The 18,576-nt window shown below is 51.6% G+C and overlaps 2 protein-coding genes across 3 annotated transcripts in view; one reads left to right on the forward strand and one right to left on the reverse strand.

Moving 5' to 3' along the window:
* Positions 1 to 18,576, reverse strand: part of WASF2 (WASP family member 2) — a 937,387-nt gene that overhangs the window by 882,574 nt on the left and 36,237 nt on the right. The window lies entirely within an intron of this gene.
* On the forward strand, positions 10,260 to 11,685 carry RAB42 (RAB42, member RAS oncogene family). The gene is made up of 2 exons (XM_082684940.1): positions 10,260 to 10,583; positions 11,132 to 11,685. The coding sequence occupies exons 1-2, from the start codon at positions 10,345 to 10,347 to the stop codon at positions 11,553 to 11,555; spliced, it is 663 nt and encodes a 220-aa protein (XP_082541066.1). The 5' UTR covers positions 10,260 to 10,344; the 3' UTR covers positions 11,556 to 11,685.

Consider the following 18,576-nt stretch of genomic DNA (forward strand, 5'->3'; position numbering starts at 1 on the left):
CCAGAATCCTCACCAAAAAGCTCCACTTCAAAGTCCTCCTGGAATCTTGAGTCAGGCACAGCTGAGATGGGAAACAGTCGTCCTGAATCATCTTATTGTTCCCTTCCTTTGGCCTTCACAGTTAAAGGTGTGACTGGCTTTTGGTACTGATGCCTTAAGATTTTCAGTGCAGTGATCCAAAGCACTGCTGAGATCTGCCACTTGCCACTGATTTGCCCAGTACCACCCCACTCCATCTTCCCCTACATGAACTGGTTCTTGTCCTCAGCAATTTACTTCTCTAAAGTTTTTTCCTAGGAACTCTATACAAGACCCCACTAACAGGGGCACCTGGGTGGCTCAGTCGGTTAAGCGCCTGCTTTCAGCTCAGGTCAAGATCCCAGGGTCCTGGTTTAAGTCCCACATCAGGCTCCCAGCTCAGCAAGGAGCCAGCCTCTCCCTCTGCCCCTGCTCCTAGCTCCCTCTCGCAAATAAAATCTTAAAAAAAAAGAAAAAGAAAAAAAAAAGACCCCGTTATCAGAACGTTTCTGCTAGCCTCTGGAAACCTGTCAGTTTTAATAAAGGACTCCACCTCTACCTGAGAAATGGCAGACACAAAGGAACTGTCTTTTCCTGAAATGTTGCAGATCAGTTACATCAAACAGAACGGCGACCGTCAAGGAAAACTGTCACTCTGGGCTCCTTTTTGACCACAGCAGCTATGTGGAAGCAGCTGCAGCTTCGATAAGGGCCACAGGGCAATTTAGGTCCCCGGACCGCCCCAAATGCTGTCCAGGCTGACTCACCTAAAGCTCGAGCACTCCTGCCTAACTGAAATTGACGGGCTGAAATATACTGGAGAACAAATAAGAAAACAGGTACCACCGGCGCCTGGGTGGCTCGGTTGGTTAGGAAGTAAGAAGCCAGACTCGGACCAGGTCCTGGCTCACCATGGGCATGGCGCTAACTTAAAGAGAACGGATATAGACTGAGCCTGTGTCCAACATGGGGATGAACTCAAGACCCGGAGCCCGGAGATCAAGAGGCGCATGCTCAGCCGACTGAGCCAGCTAGGAGCTGAGAACAGATCTCCTATTACCAGGCCCCAATTACCACTTCATTTTACTATATGCCCGAGTTTTAAACTCATTTCGTCTTCATAGGACGATTTTACTATCCGTTTTACCAGTAGCATTAGACCAATTAAGCTACCTACTTAAGGTCGTCAGACAATGTAGAATGCCACAGAACGGAGATTCAAAATAGAATCTAAAAAACTCCAAGACGCGACCCCAGAAAAACCTAACCTTCTTAACAACCTGCATGGATTGCTTAACGTGCTGTGCAGCCAGAGGACAGGTGAAATCACTTCCCCAAGGTCACCCAATAGGTAGCTTTAACAGACAGATTCCGTTTCAGATTTGATAGACACCACCTCGCGGCGTCTCCAGAAATTAAGCCACTTCCGGCCCAGGACTGCCCTGCACCAGGCCGCCTGGCCGCGTTACTCACCCGTCGCACTGCAGCGCAGGGATGCGCGGGCCGAGGCGGGAGGAGGTATCGCCCCGGCGGGCTCTGGCCCCTCTTACCGCGCATGCAGCGGACCAGGCCTTCCGGGCCTTGGTCCCAGCAGGCCGGGAGGCCCGGCAGCTCCGAGCCATTCTCAACATCCCACAGCCTCGGGAGGAAGGCCTGGCGGGTGCGAGGCCAGGGGCGACGAAGCTACCGCGAGGTGAGAGGAGGACGGCCGTGAACTACCCCGCACCCGCAGCCCAACACGCCAGCAGCACGGTGGCTGGGAAAAAGGAAGACCGCCCCTCGGAGGGCGGTTTTTATAGGTCTCGCCCCTGGAGGCCGCGCCGACAATTGGAGTAACACGCCGCACAGACCACTGGGAGTTGTAGTCCGCCCGCCCTGCCGCGCCGGGCGGCGGATCCCGCCTCTAGCTAAGCAGGTGCGCACCCTTCCGCGTGTGTTTTCGCACTCAGTGAACGTCCGGCACCGGGCCCTATGCTCGCAAATGAAGCCGACTCGCCGTGCCTTCTGGAGTTCAGTCGGACTTCCAAAATCGGGAAATGACCCCGTGAGCTGCGTTCAGTGCTCGGCTTCGAGCGCCGTGGGCCGAGGAGCAGCAGCGGCTGGGTGGGTTTGGAGAGGAGCTCGGCGAGTTCTCGCTGGAGCAGGGCCCTTCGGCGAAGACTTCTTAAAAAGGAAGAGGCGACCGAGTAGTCGGAAGATGAACGCATTATTTGTTCAAGACTTCCCTCTTCCGCTAACAGATAAATTACTGAGCGGTAACTAAGTAAATAATGCTCAGTTATCTCGTCCAGTTTTCACGGTAACCCTGCCAATAGCTATACCCAGGTAACTAACAAGGTAAGGACTGGAACCCACAAGTCCACTGCAGAGACCACACTCCGAGAGTCACTGTGCCACGTGCGGAGTGGAATGAGTAATCGTGTGTAAACACAAGTAGTCAAGAATTAAACAGCTATTCGGTGTTTATCCATTAATTTTTATCCTTAATATACACTTGAAAAGTTGGTACTGGGGAATGCTGGGTGGCGCAGTTGGTTAAGCGTGTGCCTTGGACTCCCCCCCCCCCACCACCCCAGTCAAGCTCCCTTCTCGGTGGGGAGCCTGCTTCTCCCTCTCCCTCTCCCTCTCCCTCTCCCTCGGCATGCCGCTCCATCTGCTTGTGCTCTCCTCTGTCAAATAAAATCTAAATAGAAGATAAAATAAAAAGTAGGTACTACTATTACTCCTATTTTATGAAGACAGACTCTGAGAAAAAAGAAACTTTCAGATGACTCCCAAATATTTCTCCAGCCTCACTTTTCTCCTGAGCTCCAGACCTTATACGCTGCAGCTTCCGAGACACCTACACTTGGTCAATAAATAGGCTTCTCAGAACAGTCTTCCCTCCTCGACACCTGCCTTCCCAATCTCAGTACATCCTTGAAGAAACCCTGGATTCTTCTGCCTCTAACATCTCACTTCCGATCCATCAGCAAGATCCTGTGTTCTCCACCTTTAAGATGGTTAACACCTTCTCTTACCGCCTCTGCAGACTCTGTCATTGCTGACCCGCAATCACAGCAGCCTCCTAATTAGTCTGCTGCTTTCGGCCATTCTTCCCTATAGTCTGCTCTCAACACACCAGCCACGATGTTTAAAGAGCAAGTTTTTAATTTTGACGAAGTCCAGTATGCCTATTTATTTATGTTTTGTGCTTTTTGTGTCCTAATTTAAAATTTTTTGCCTCGCTCAAACGCATTAAGATTTTCTCCTACGTTTTCTTCTAGGAGCTTAATAGTTTTAGCTCTTATATTTAGATCTAGGATTCATTTTTAGTTAATTTTTGTGCACAGTATAAGAGTCAAAGTTTATTAATTGCATATGGCTTAAAGATTTTTCCATCTTCATTTGTTGAAAAAGATTATCCATCTAATTGCTTTGGCACCTTTGTATAAATCAATTGACTGGAGCACCTGGGTGGCTCAGAGGGTTAAAGCCTCTGCCTTCGGCTTGGGTTATGACCCCGGAGCAGGGAGCCTGCTTCCCTTCCTCTCTCCCTTCCTCTCTCTGTCTCTCTGCCTGCCTCTCTGCATACTTGTGATCTCTGTCTGTAAAATAAATAAAGGAGATCTTTAAAAAAATAAAAAATCAATTGACTGTATGTGTAGGTCTGTTTCTATACTCAATACTACACTGTTTTGATTACTGTAACTCTTTTTTTTAAAGATTTTTTATTTTACTTATTTATTTGATAGAGAGCACAAGAAGGGGGAGCAGCAGGCAGAGGAAAGAGCAGGCTCCCCGCTGAACAGGGAGCCTGATGCTGGGCTGGATGCCAGGACCCTGGGATCCTGACTGGAGCCAAAGGCACATGCCTAATCTACTGAGCCACTCACATGCCCCATTATAGATTTTTAATAAGTTTTGAAATAGGGTGGTGTAAGTCATCCAACCTTGCTCTTTCCCAAAATTGTTTCGGCTATTCAGAGTCTTTTGCATTTTCATATAAATTTTATTATCAGCTAATTTGTATTTTTTTTTAACGCCTACTGGGATTTGGTATTGCATTAAATCTGTGGACTAATTTTGGGAGAACTGACATCTTAGCAATATTGAGTCCTCTCATCCTTGAGGATGGTATATCTCAGTTAAGTCATCTTTAATTTCTCTCAACACTTTCATAATTTTCTTTTTTTTTAAAGATTTTTATTTATTTGACAGAGAGAGAGAGATCACAAGTAGGTAGAGAGGCAGGCAGAGAGAGAGGGGAGAAGCAGGTTCCCCGCTGAGCAGAGAGCCCAATGTGGGGCTCGATCCCAGGACCCTGAGATCACAACCCGAGCCGAAGGCAGAGGCTCAATCCACTGAGCCACCCAGGTGCCTCAACACTTTTATAATTTTCAAGAGAGCACAAACAGGGGAAGTGGAAGAGGGAGTGGGAGAGGGAGAAGCAGGCTCCCCACTGAGCAGAGAACCCAATGTGGGGCTCTATCCTAGGACCTTGGGATCATGACCTGAGCCGAAGGCAGATGCCTAACGACTGAGCCACCCAGGCACCCCTCAAGTTCAGATTCTAAATGGTCATTGCTAGCGTAATAGAATTAATTTTTGCATATTAACTTGTATTCTTCAACCTTCCTAAATTCATATATTAGTTTTAGTAGCTCCTTTTTATTTTTTTTTTTAAAGATTTATTTATTTATTTGACAGAGAGAGATTACAAGTAGGCAGAGAGGCAGGCAGAGAGAGAGAGGAGGAAGCAGGCTCCCTGCTGAGCAGAGAGCCTGATGCGGGACTCGATCCCAGGACCCTGAGATCATGACCTGAGCCGAAGGCAGCGGCTTAACCCACTGAGCCACCCAGGCACCCAGTAGCTCCTTTTTTTTTTTTTTTTTTAAATTTTTTTTTTTTAAGGTTTTATTTATTTATTCGATGGACAGAGATCACAAGTAGGCAGAGAAGCAGGCAGAGAGAGAGGAAGGGAAGCAGGCTCCCTGCTGAGCAGAGAGCCTGATGTGGGGCTCGATCCCAGGACCCTGGGATCATGACCTGAGCTGAAGGCAGAGGCTTTAACCCACTGAGCCACCCAGGCGCCCGCAGTAGCTCCTTTTTAAATTTCTTAAGATTTTTCACATGTCTGTGAATAAAGACAGATTTACTTCCTCCTTTCCAATCTGGATGCCTTTTATTTCTTTTTCTTGTCTTATAGTATTAGCTAGGATCTCCAGTACAATATTGAATTAATAAGTTACATTTCATCAAAATTAAAAACTCTCACAGGGATCAGGAGAGAAGAATATAAAAAGGACATTAGGGAAAAAAATAAAAAATAAATTAAAAAGGACATGGAGAGGGATACCTCCGTTGGTTAAGCATCTGATCCTTGATCTCAGCTCAGGTCTTGATCTCAGGGTTATGAGTTCAAAGCCCACATTGGGCTCCATACTGGCCATGGAGCCTACAATCAATCAAACAAAATAAAGGACAAGGGGAAACTTTGGGGTGATATATGCTCATTATTTACATTGTGGTATTGGTTTCATGGATGTACACTTACATCAAAAGTCATTACATTGGGCACCTGGGTGGCTCAGTCAATTGGGTGTCTGCCTTCAGCTCAGGTCTTGATCCCAGGGTCCTAGGATTGAGCCCCATTTTGGGCTCTCTGCTCAGCAGGGATCCTGCTTCTCCCTCTCCCTCTGTGACTCCCCCTGCTTATGCTCTCTTGCTGTCTCTGTCAAATAAATAAATAAAATCTTTTTTTTTTAAAGTCATTACACTGTACTCTCTAATATGTATGGTTAGTTTACTGTGTGTCACTTATACCTCCATTAAGATGTAAAAATATGGGTACCTGGGTGGCTTAGTGGGTTAAGCCTCTGTCTTTACGGCTCAGGTCATGATCTCAGGGTCCTGGGATCGAGCCCCTCATTGGGCTCTCTGCTCAGCAGGGAGCCTGCTCCCCTTCCACACACACTTCCTGCTTCTCTGCTTGCTTGTGATCTCTGTCAAATAAATAAATAAAATCTTAAAAAAAAAAAAAAGATGTAAAAGGGCGCCTGGGTGGCTCAGTCACTGAGCCTCTGCCTTTGGCTCAGGTCATGATTCTGGGGTCCTGAGATCAAGCCCCGCATCCAGCTGCCTGCTGGGTGGGAGGCCTGCTTCTCCCTCTCCCTCGGCTACTCCTCTGCTTGTGTTCCCTCTCTCGCTGTGTCTCTGTCAAATAAGATCTTTAAAAAAAAATTTTTTTAAAGATGTAAAACTAAAAAAAAAAAAAAAAAAAAACATAACCAAGAAAAAATTTGTATTATTCATCTGCTCCAAAATCTCCACTGACTTTACAAGCCATTTGGAATAAATGCTGAACTCCCACGATGGCTTCTGAAGCCACATGTGATTTGGATCCTCCTCTTCCTCTCTGCCTTCATCACCCACCACTGGCTTCCTCATTCATTATGCTCCCTCACCCCTTCTGCTCTGCTTGAACATACCTTGCCTGATCCTACCTCAGGACCGTTGCTCATGCTGTTCTACCTAGAATATTCTCTCTTGATATCACAGACACCCACACTTCTCACTCCCTCACTTCCCCTGGTTTTCTGTTCCAATGTCATCTCAGAAAACCCTATTTTGATGTAGCATCCTGTCACCCTTCAAGCCATTATCCTGCTTGATTGTTATTTATAGCACTTACTGCTTTTTTTTTTTAAGATTTTATTTATTTGACAGACAGAGATCACAAGTAGGCAGAGAGATAGGCAGAGAGAGGAAGGGAAGCAGGCTCCCTGCTGAGCAGAGAGCCTATTATGGGGCTCCATCCCAGGACCCTGGGATCATGACCTGAGCTGAAGGCAGAGGCTTTAACTCACTGAGCCACCCAGGCACCCCAGGAACTGTGTCTTTTTATTTTCACTGTTGTGTAAGTAAGTGCCTGGTATGTGAAGTAGCACTTATTGAGACAATTACGAAGTAAATGAATGAATCAAACTTGGCCAAGGCTGCATAGCTAGTAAGTGGGGGTTGGAACTAAAACCTCGATTTCTCTCAGGCAAATGCGCACAACTTGCCTTGCTCTGTTGCACAGCTGCACAGCTCCTCGGGATTCTCTTGTGAGGTGGGCACCCGTGATTTGCTGGAGGGAAAGCAGGGTGGGGAGGGAGAGTCTCTTACCCCACCCTAGTCACACAGCAACTCTCTGGCAAGGTCAGCTGACGTCTGGATTCTGGGGCTAGCAGTGGAGGGCAGGCACATGACCCTAGCCCATGGCTGAAGCCTCCAGGAGAGGAAGTTCAAAGATCCCAGTGCTGACAGTGCACTGGCCCACGGGTGCTGACTACAAAGGCTTCTGGGAATGCTGGGTTCAAACTGCCTTTCAAGCAGTTTCATGCCCTCTGCCTTTGTCCAGTGGCTCCTGCCTGGAGTGCTGTTCCTCCTTGAACTCCCCAGCTTTCCCTTGTCCTGGGAGACCCGGCTTCAGAACCACCTCTGGTGCAATGTCTTCTCTGGGCCTGTAGCTCCTCGAGTTCAGAGTCCGGCCCTCTTGTGGGATTTGACTGGCTGAATTAATGAATAAATAGCACTTATCCACTTTCATTCATTCCTTCAACTATAAATATTTACTTGGTTCCTGTTTTGTGCCAAGCACTGGGCATACCACCACTGATCGCTGCCCTCAAGTGACCGAGGAGGGAGACAGCTGTCACAGTGAACAAAAGGGCATGTGACCTCACTGGCCAGTGAGAGGCTGTAGTAGATCTAACCTAAGGCCTGTAGTAGGAGTCAGCCCTTTGAAGAGGAGAGGGGGAGTGTTCCTGGAGGAGGCCTGAGAAGAGGAAAAATGTGGAGCATGGCTGGAGCTCAGACTACCGGTGGTGGGTAAAGAAGGGGCTAGAGGCATCCATAGGGACCTGAAACACACACAAAAATATTTTTCCAGCTACACAGAGTGAAGTGGAGAGAATAATTCAATTGAGGAATCAGTGCGGAGGGTGGGAGTGGGGCAGACTCTGAATTTGGGTAAAGTTGGCAGGAAGGATTCCTCTCCGAACACACACCCTTCCTGAGGCTCCTCTCTATCTCCTATTCCTGGAGGTAGAGGACGAGTAGAAACATAGGCCCCTTCAGGCTCTACCACACAGGCGACCAAGGACTGATAGTACATGGAGACCTGTTAAAATGGCTTCTTCTTTTTTCTTTTTCTTTTTTTTTTTTTAAGATTTTATTTATTTATTTGACAGAGAGAGAGAGAGATCACAAGTAGGCAGAGAAGCAGGCAGAGAGAAGGAGAAGCAGGCTCCCTGCCAAGCAGAGAGCCAGACCTGGGGCTCGATCCCAGGACCATGACCTGAGCCAAAGGCAGAGGCCCCAAACCACTGAGCCACCCAGGTGCCCCTTAAAATGGCTTCCTATTGATTTGTTAGGAGTTAGCCAGAAGAGGGGCCCCTGGGTAGCTCAGTTGATAGACCATATGACTCTTGAGCTCGGGGTCATGAGTTCAAGCCCCACTTTGGGTATAGAAATTACTTACTTATTTACTTATATACATACATCCATATATCCACTTAAAAAAAAAAGTATGAAAAAACCTGGGCCTTCTCAGATCCTCCACTTGTCCTGTCAGACACAGAAATAGCAAATAAGGTTCTGGTCTTGGGTAAACTCGGCAGCTAGTCTGCCTTCCTTGTTGAGTAATCTCAGATTATCTCTGAGCGTCAGTTTCCTCACCTGTAAAAATGTGCAGAATAACAACATCTTACAAGATTGTGTGAGAAGGAAATATATGATGATTTGATTCTAACAGTGAGGATTTCGCTTCACCACCAATTTGCCAAAAACAAGTTAAATTGGTAAAATCCACCACAGTGGAACAGTGAAATTAAACCAACAGATGGAGTTGTTTGAGACCAGCCAGGAGCCAACCCCTGATAACTTGGATTTCCAGAAGGCCTGAGTGGAGAAGGTAGACTGGCTCTAGGAAGCAGATGTTCCGGCCTTACCCTTGCCACCTGCCCACGGGGACGTGACCACTGTGTCCTGATCTTCTTGGTACTTGATTTGCCATCCCCCTTTGTGGCATCAGGGGGGTAATGAAGAGTGAGACAAACTCAGATGTGAGTCTCAGCTCTGCTCTGTGACCTGAGACAAGCCCCAGTCTCCTCTGCTCTAAAATAAGCACACTATGGCCCTCTCAAAGCTGTCATTTGGGCAGTGTGAAGAACTGACCATCGGTCCTCATAAATGTTAGTTGTCCAGGGGCGCCTGGGTGGCTCAGTGGGTTAAGTCTCTGCCTTCTGCTCCGGTATGATCTCAGGGTCCTGGATCAAGCCCCACATTGGGCTCTCTGCTCAGCAGGGAGCCTGCTTCCTCCCTCTCTCCCTACCTGTAGCTCTGCCTGCTTGTGATCTCTCTGTCAAATAAATTTAAAATTAATAAGTAAATAAGTTAGTTGTCCAGGCCACAGGCCAACTGCACTCCCTCTGGAATCGCATTTATCTATGGCTGTCGGGCCTCCTACCAGCCTTGCTGGTGTCCCTCTGTGGGCCCTGAGGCCCCGCCCAGACAGGTGCTGAGGCGGCGGGGGCGCGGGTGGGGGTGGGGGTAGTGGGGGCTGGGAGGACGACTGTTAAACATTGAAGCTGACCATTGAACCGGAGGCCCTGAGAGGCCCTAGGCCGGGGCTCATGGATCTCCGGGAAAGCAGCACCTGGGTGGGGCGGTAAGGAACGGGCACCTATAAACCATCAGCTTTCTAGAGCGGTGTCTCCAGCTCCAGCAACAGGGGCCCAATCTGGGCACTGCCCGGGGAGTGGGCTGGAGACAGAAGCCCGCCGGCGGAATGAGGTGGACGGTTCAACGCGGGCCAGTGCGTGTTGGGTTCTCGTCCTTCACTCGTGCTCCTCCCCACACTGCCTTCTTTAATCTGCCACCCCGAGAAGTAGGGGTTATTATTTTATTTTTTTTTTTTTTTTTTTTTTTTTGTTTATTTGACAGAGATTACAAGTAGACAGAGAGGCAGGCAGAGAGAGAGAGAGGGAAGCAGGCTCCCTGCTGAGCAGAGAGCCCGATGCGGGACTCGATCCCAGGACCCTGGGATCATGACCTGAGCCGAAGGCAGCGGCTTAACCCACTGAGCCACCCAGGCGCCCCAGTAGGGGTTATTAGAGGACGAAGTTGGGGCCCCTAGGGAGGAGAGCACGTGCCCAGGTGTCTAGCGCCCCGGGCCGAGGGGCGGGGCCAGCCGACGGGGCGGGGCGGGGCGGGGCGGGACTGGCGGCTGGCCTCGGGAGGCGGGGCGGCTGCCTGGGGCGGCTGCTTGCCGGTCGCTGCCTGGACGGCGACACTGGGGCCATGGAGGCGGGGGGCTGTCGTTACCAGTTCCGGATCGCGCTGCTGGGGGACGCGGCCGTGGGCAAGACGTCGCTGCTGCGGCGCTTTGTGGCGGGCGCGCCCGGGGCCCCCGAGCCCGAGCACGAGCCCGAGGGGGCGCCCACGGTGGGCGTCGAGTTCTACAGCCGCAAGCTGCAGCTGCGAGCCGGGCCGCGCGTCAAGCTGCAGCTCTGGGACACGGCGGGCCACGAGCGCTTCAGGTGCGGGCCGGGCGGGCTGAGGGAGCTGGCGGGCTGTACCCCCTCACCCCACCCCGAGGGCTCGGGCCTCAGTGGCCCAGGTGCGGGTCTGGGGGCCCCTGCCCTGGTCTCTGGCCCTCCACGCGGAGTCGTTCGTCCCACAGATGCAGCCGGGTGGGCCGAGCCCCCTGAGCCAGAGGCCTGAGTCCCGGAGGGATGGGTGGCCCGGCTGCTGAGCGAGCCCACCGGCCAAGCGGGAGGTGCCAGGGAGATGGGAAAGGAAGAGAGGTTTGGGGCGGCCTGGAAGGAGGTAGGAGTCTGCCAGGCAGAGAACGGGAAGCAAAAATCTGCCATCAGGAAAACACCCCGCTTCCTCTCGAATGGAGGAATGGTCCAGAGAGGATGTGACTCGAACTTGCTCCCTAGCTGAGGTGCAGCCACTCTGTTGGGGGAGAGACAGACGCTGGGAGCAGAGAAACACTGGGCAGTGTGAAATGAGCTGTGGGGCTTGTGCCTGTGGGAGGGCCTTGCGGGCATAGACCTCTCCCAGCTCACTGCCCCTCCTTCAGGTGCATTACCAGGTCCTTCTACCGGAATGTGGTGGGTGTCCTACTGGTCTTTGATGTGACAAACAGGAAGTCCTTTGAACATATCTGCGACTGGCACCAGGAGGTCGTGGCCACTCAGGGCCCCGACAAGGTGATCTTCTTACTGGTTGGGCACAAGAGTGACCTGCAGAGCACCCGTTGTGTCTCGGCCCAGGAGGCGGAGGAGCTGGCTGCCTCCCTGGGCATGGCCTTCATGGAGACCTCTGCCAAGAATAACTACAATGTGGACCTGGCCTTCAGCACCCTTGCTGACACCATCCAGCAGGCCCTGGAGCAGGGGGACATCAAGCTGGAGGAGGACTGGGGGGGTGTCCGGCTCATCCACGAGACCCAAGTCCTCAGCATCCCCCCGAGGAAGCAGCCCCCACGGCCATGCCAGTGTTGACTCTGGGAGGGAAAGGATTAAAGCAGTGCCAACCTCAGAAGTGCTGCTGGGATGGGGTGTCCGTATCTTTCTGGAGAGCAAAGGGCAGGATGTATTTAAAGGGTTAATATAAACAGTATCCTAACAGTCACACCTTCTGGATTTGGGGGTTTCAGACCTCAGCCCCCTTTCTGCCAGAAAGCTCTGAGAAGCCAGGTGTGCAGCTTTGTGTCCTTCAGCCTGTTTCCTCCATTGTCAGTGGGGCTCACAGAAGACCCATGCCACGGGGGTCTGGGGGGAGGGAGGGTGGCGTGGGTGTGGGGGGTGGGCATGAATGAGAAATGGTTGGGGGGACATGCTTGGCCAGAGGCAGCCAATGACAAGAACTGTCCTCAACATTGTTTCCCCTCCGCCATTTCTGGCAACACTCCCGAGCCTGGACGCTGAGAGGCACCGAGTCTGGACGCTGCTACACAAGCGAGGACGGGTGGGGAATTTCAGGGCAAGCCTACCTGGGAGCCTCCTTCAGTCCTCAAACTTGAATTTGTCTTAAATGTGTGCCCTGAAACTCAGGTTTGCTGCCCAGTGCCCCCACTCCAAGGCTGGGCACTGGATCTGGATCTGGGAGGCAGGGATGGAGGCGAGCGAGCAGCTCCTAGGTTGGGCACATAGTGGACACTGTGATTAGCCACCACGATGTCCCTTCAGGGCAGCAGAACTCACAGCCTTGTACCCTCACCCCTACATCCCCCCTCCCCCAGCTGCTGGGTGTGCAGCCAATGAAAGTAGGCTCAAAGCACCCTCTGGGAACTGCCTACCCCTCAGGGCTGCCCACAGTGTTGATTTGTTGAATCTACTGGGGTGGGGGAGCGTTCAGAGGCCTGGCTCCCTTGTCCCAGCTCTGATGGTCAGACTCCGCTTCATCACTCTTCCTGGGGCTGACTGAGGCCATTGTTCTTAAAACATCACAGCTAAATTCTCCCTCTGCTTAGTCTCATGTCCCTCCCTTCCTCCCCCAAGCTGGTATTGATCTCAAGAATCCTCTGATCAATGTCTGTCTGCTCACTAATCCTCATCTCAGAAATTGCCTCCTGGGGAACAGGAACAGCTAGAATGTCCTAGGGCAATCAGGGAAGGCTTCCCAGGAGATGGTGTTTATGTTGGTAAGAATCTCAGCAGGTGGGGGCGCCTGGGTGGCTCAGTGGGTTGGGCCTCTGCCTTGGCTCGGGTCATGGTCTCAGGGTCCTGGGATCGAGCCCCGCATCAGGCTCTCTGCTCAGCCAGGAGCCTGCCTCTCTGCCTACCTGTGACCTCTGTCTGTCAAAATAAATAAATAAAATCTTAAAAAAAAAAAAAAAAGAATGTCAGCAGGTGTAGGGGGGTGGCTGTTGTAGTGGGACGGGAAGGGCAGGATGGCTCCACAGCAACAAAGAGCACAACCACTTCACTCTGTGACGACACTGAGGAAGTCTCAAGATTCCTCCTCAGTGTCGTATGACTGATAATCCCTTCTCTCTAGGGTTCTTGGGAGGTTTCCAGTCATGGTGCGTTTTTTAGCTTCCTCCCCATGGGGTTGGGCCAGAGTGGGTCTCTCACTGCACTGCCTCCTCCCTGCCTCTCTTAGACCACCATTCATCCGTATAAGTTCTGCAAGGTTGGCGCGGATTACACTCATTTCACTGATGTTCCGGGAAGCTTGGAGAGGGAGAAGGACAGATAGGGACATGACTTGTTTTTGAGAATCTTATCATTTCTTCAGTTAAAAAAAAATTACCTATTCTGTTCTGGACTCGAAGGATACATCAGTGAACTTGACAGAAAGCCCTCCTGGAGTTAACATTCTAGTGGGAAAGTGAATGAGTAAATAATGGAACCATATGATTTCCACTTTTAAGCGCTACAAAGCCCGCAGATCCTGGAGACTGGGCTGAGAAGGGTGGGCCTGATTTCTTCAGAGGTGTTGATCAGGGATGGCCGCCTCCAGGCGATGACCTTGAGCTGAGAGCTGGGGGAGGGCAGAGAAGGGCCCAGATAAGAGCAAAGGTCTGGCCTGTAGGAACAGTGGCCAGCACTGAGTACTTTTTATGTCCCTGTGAGGTAGATACTGTTTTTTTTTTTAAAGATTTTATTTATTTGTCAGAGAGAGAGCACGCGCGCACGAGGGAGCACAGGCAGAGTAGCAGGCAGAGACAGAGAGAGAAGCAGGCTCCCTGCCGAGCAAGGAGCCCGATGTGGGACTCAATCCCAGGACGCTGGGATCATGACCTGAGCCGAAGGTAGCCGCTTAACCAACTGAGCCGCCCAGGCATCCCGAGGTAGATAATATTGTTCCATTTTACTGATGTGCAGACTAAGGCCCAAGGAGGTTAACTGAAGCCAGTGAGCAGAGGGAGAAGCTCCAAGGCGAGGAACAAGGAAAGGGCTGGGCTCTTTCTAAGAATTTACAGGAGATCTGAGGAATAAGTGAAGAAGCAGGGAGTGACATTGAACTTGATCTGTGGTTTCTCATCTCCCAGGTCTTCCCTGAACAGGACTGCAGGGTAAACCAAAGCTTGTCTGGGAGATGAGCGGCTGGTCCTGCAGATGACGGTGGGGATTTTGCTGTCAAAACCTCCCCAAATCCCTGGAGAGAGGAAGAAAAAACTGACCTTTTCCTCTGTCCAAATCCTGGGTGGGCACTGGAGGACCAGCCTGAAGTCCAGGCCCACCCCAGGCTGGGCCCATCACCAAGAAGATGTTGCCCACCGTCCCCAGCTGCCTCCCTTGAGGACTGTTCAGCAGGCTGCAGTCATACATCTCTAGCACTCCTCGGCCTCCGTTTCCCATCTGTATAATGGGGAGAACAGTAGTTTCTGTCTCACAGGGTGGTTGTGAGGATTAAATGAGGTACTACGTGAATTCCTACCACACATGAGCTCATGCATCGTGGGCTCTTTCAGTGACTTACTAACCTCGAAGCAACACTGTGAGGTGGGGTTGAACTTGTCTTTTCACAGATAGGCACCTAAAGTCCAGGATAGGAAACTAATGTGGCTCAGGCCTCGTGCACGGCCACCGGCCAGGCCCAGAAGGTCCTACCTTGTGCCTCAGGGCTCTGGTCCAGCTCTCACAACCCCCTGCATTGTGGCAAACCCTCTGCGGACTGCAAGAGCCTTTGATGGGTAGGATTCTGGCAGCAGTAGGCAGCAGGCCTGCCCATCCCGTCGGCTAGAGGAAAAGCAGAGAAGAGCAGTGGGGGGGGGGGGGGCAGGCCCACTGGTCAGCTGAGCGCCCCCCACCACCCCGCCCCCTGCACTGAGTGTCATTGCTGTCCCAGCTCAGGCCTCAGGCCCCTAGTGGAGACTGTGACACCCCTCTGGAAGGCTGTAGGGTGTCCCCTGTTGATTCAGCATCCACAGTGCCCCAGAGGCAAGTTTTTAAAGTACATTTGACATGGCTGCTCCCCTCCCAGAATTCAAATAATCTCCCCATAGTCCTGGCCCTTCCTGAGCCGGTGCGTGGTGTTGCCTCTCCCCCTACTCTGCCCTGACAGATTCTGAACCACCTGCAGCCCTGGGCTTTGCATGAGTGGTTTCCTTCCACTGGATGGCCCCAGCCCTCTGCCCTCTCCCTGCGTGACGGGATTGGCTTGTGACACTCAGATAAGTATCACTTCTTAACCACAGGGGCATCCCAGCGGCCTAAAATTACTGTGGGCTTTGCATTCAAGCCTGGGTTTGACTCCCAGCTCCACTGTGTGTAACTGGGGGAGCCTGGGGAGCTCCCTTCATCTCTGCAAGCCTCAGTGAACTGTTCTGGAGAACGAGGATCATAATGCCCAACTCACAGGGTTTTCGAAAGGATTAGGTCCCACCTAAATGAAGGGCAGTGCTGGTCACACAGTAGGAATTCACCAAATGGAAGTGCTCCTTTTCCCCTGAGGTTTTATTCATCACTGTCATGACAAGACTACCAAAGTAAACTGTGGGGAGATCACGAGGACCCCAGATTCTGTTAAAGAGTTCTTAAAAATCATTACCCACTTCTGGAGACTGAGCTGGTTTCTGCTTCCGTACTAGGAGTGAATGAAGTTCCAGAATTGTCCCTTCAGGTCTATCCCTAGACTAGTCTGAGCAAGCAAAACTCCCTCTCCCAGGCAGCGCCCCGGCTAAACCCTCCAGCCACAGCATCTTCGGCAAGGTCGGGCTATTGGGCCTGAATCCATGCCTTTTGAAGGCACACAGCCAATCTGCCACCCATGGGAGCATTTCTGAAGACCCTGTCCATTCTGGGAGCCTCTGAAACAGTGGGTTAAGAGGGAAGACCCATCCTGCCCTCCCCACACAGTCTGGAACTGAAGACGTCTGGGTAGGAGCCCAGCCCGTCCCCTACCTCTGAGCCGCGGTCTTCCTGGTAAAATGAGAACAATTCCTACCCCCCAGTTTTGTTAGAGGATTAAATAGGACACTATTAAGTGCCCAGTAAGTGTTAAGTTCCTTCTGTTAACAAGCTCCCTTTGGGTCTTTCATGTGTCAGTCCCCGGTCTGGAATGTCCTTCCTCCATCTCTGTCAAAACTCAGTCCTTCAAGGCTTGGCCCAACTCAATTTCTTCTCCGAGCCTTCAGGGAACCTGGAGATTTCAGGCTCTGTTGTCTACATCATTTTGCGCTCCCCCCTACCCCCCACCCCCGGCCAAGACTGTAGTTCTTCGAGGCCAGGAGAAGGATGGACAATGGACCAAAACCACAGGTCTGAGTCCCGACCTGCCCAGGGACCTCAGGTCATAACGACCTCTTCAGACCTTAATGTTCTTACCTTAAGAACATTAAGTTATGGGGCTGCACTGGATGATGCTGGGAGTTTTTCCTTTCTAACTACAGATAACTGTGAGGCTTCAGTCCACGTCTGGCCTCCTCCTCCCCGCTTCCCCTCATGCAGGCACAGGGGACTTTTCAGGATGGTTTTCTGGTCCCAGATGGGCCCCTCTGTGCCCTCAAAACTCAACCATGATGTTGCAACCATCCTCTACCTCTGTCTTTTGGTTAATGCTTTCTCAGGGAAACCTTGCATGCCATATGCCTTTACTTTTAGTCTGAAATAACTGCAGCAACTTCTTGGCTAGACCCCCTCCCCTGTTTCCAACTCCATTCTCCAGGCCAGTAGCCCGTGCAAGGCTTGTAACATGTAAATACATTCACACCAGTCCTCCACCTAAATCTCCCCGGTCCCTAGCACCTACGGTTTTCAAATTTTGTTTATATGCCTGTTTTTAGCACCAGGATCCTCTTATCAGATGCAGTCTTTCTGTTAGCCCTAAAATGTCCAACAATTAAGACAGGTATTAACTCAGGGCAGCTGGGCGACTCTGTTGATGGAGCATCTGACTCTTGGCCCAGGTCATGATCTCAGGGTTGTGAGATCAAGCCTTGTGTTGCGCTCTGCGGTTAGCAGAGAGTCTGCTTGAGTTTCTTTCTCCCTCTCCCTCTGTCCTCTGCCCCCACTCTCTCACTCAATCTCAAATAAATAAATACATCTTTAAAAAAAAAAGTGGGGGGGGTATTGGCCAGGTTGATAAGGGATGGGAAGCCCGCGGCCCACCTGTGGGCTGTCTACACTACACCCTCCCACTCCTGCAAGACAGATAGACAGACACACACGCAGAACAGCCTCTGAAACCTAGGTGCTGGCCCTCGCCACTATGTCTGTCATCCATCCGCCTCCCGCGCTCACTTTCTGTTCACCTCAGGCTATCCTCTCCCAGTGTTACACCTTGTGCTTGAGCCACATTGCCGCAGACTTCTTTATACCTCTGGGCCTTTGCATATGCTGTTCTTGGTCACCCCCCATTTTGTCTCCCTAGGTTTAGGGAGATAGGGCCGGTTAAGAGCGCAGGCTCCACAGTCAGATGGGCTTGACACAAGCTGTGTGACCTTGAGTTCCTTAAACTGTTTAAGTCTCCGTTTCCTCCTGGGAACCAGGATTAGATAAGATACAATTCAAGTGCACCACATAGACCTCGCACATTCTTCCTTCTTCAGACTTGGGGAAACAGAAAGCGCTCGTCCATGGGAGGTGCTTAGCGCAGCACCACGGGAAGCACTCTCCACCGCCCCTCTGCAAGGATGCCCTGTTGCCCAACTGTCTGCACCAGGCCGGGCTCTGGGAATCGAGTGGGCATAGTTACTCATCCAAGGAGGAAGAGGGCCTCGTGCCCAGGGTGGGGCCAAGCTGCCCCAGGGGTGGGCACGCCAAGTCAGACAAACCCTACGGATCACTAAGTGGTGCCCCAGTCCCGCACCCCTACACACAGTCACCAAAGCTTGTGAGTGCCCGCTGTAACTGTCTTGCAGATTCACCCGTCCTGCACTTACCACCGCTTCAATCAGGCGGCGGCCTTCTAATGGATCTCTCTGCTTCCACACTTGTCCTCTCCCTTCCCCTCCTGGCTGTGTGTACTCCACTGCCCGGCCAGAGTGACCTTTCCCCCCACACAAATCTAAAATGGCTCCTGTTACTGTCTGGGTAAAGCCTGCATGGCTGGGGCCTGCAAGGCCCTGCACAACCTGGCCTGACAGCACCGCCCCAGGCTGCAGGTCTCTCTCCCTCAGAGATCTGAGGTGCAGGTCTCTCTCTGAGGGACAGACTCTGGTGACTCCCTTCACCCGAGTCCCTCAGCTCGGCTGGTGAGACCACCCTACAAGCCTCTCTCCTTTGCAGCCCTTGGCACAGAGGCAGGTTTTTGTCTGTTTGTTTTTTAAAGATGTATCCATTTATTCTGAGAGAGAGAGAGAGAGCGCATGTGCGAGCTAGCCTGTGAGAGACAGCACATACCAGCAGGGGGAGGGGCAGAGAGAAAGAAAAGCTCAAGCAGAATTCACACGAAGCGCAGAGCCCCTTAGGGCCAATCCCAGGACCCTGAGATCACAATCCGAAGTGAAATCAAGAGTCAGAGGCTTAACTGATTGAGGCTGGTTTTCACTCACCTTATCACAAGAGCGCTCCCAGTGTTCGTAGCTAACAGTGCAGCCCTCGGCCCGGCCCAGGCCCAGCTCCAGCTCATAAA

This window comes from Mustela nivalis (assembly GCF_964662115.1).
Source record: "Mustela nivalis genome assembly, chromosome: 10".
Lineage (NCBI taxonomy): Eukaryota > Metazoa > Chordata > Mammalia > Carnivora > Mustelidae > Mustela > Mustela nivalis.

Bases quoted from the DNA above. Each gene is read 5' to 3' on its own strand.
- RAB42 (XM_082684940.1), top strand. From the start codon at position 10,345: ATGGAGGCGGGGGGCTGTCGTTACCAGTTCCGGATCGCGCTGCTGGGG. The intron at 10,584-11,131 runs GTGCGGGCCGGG...CCCCTCCTTCAG, and splicing joins GCGGGCCACGAGCGCTTCAG to GTGCATTACCAGGTCCTTCT.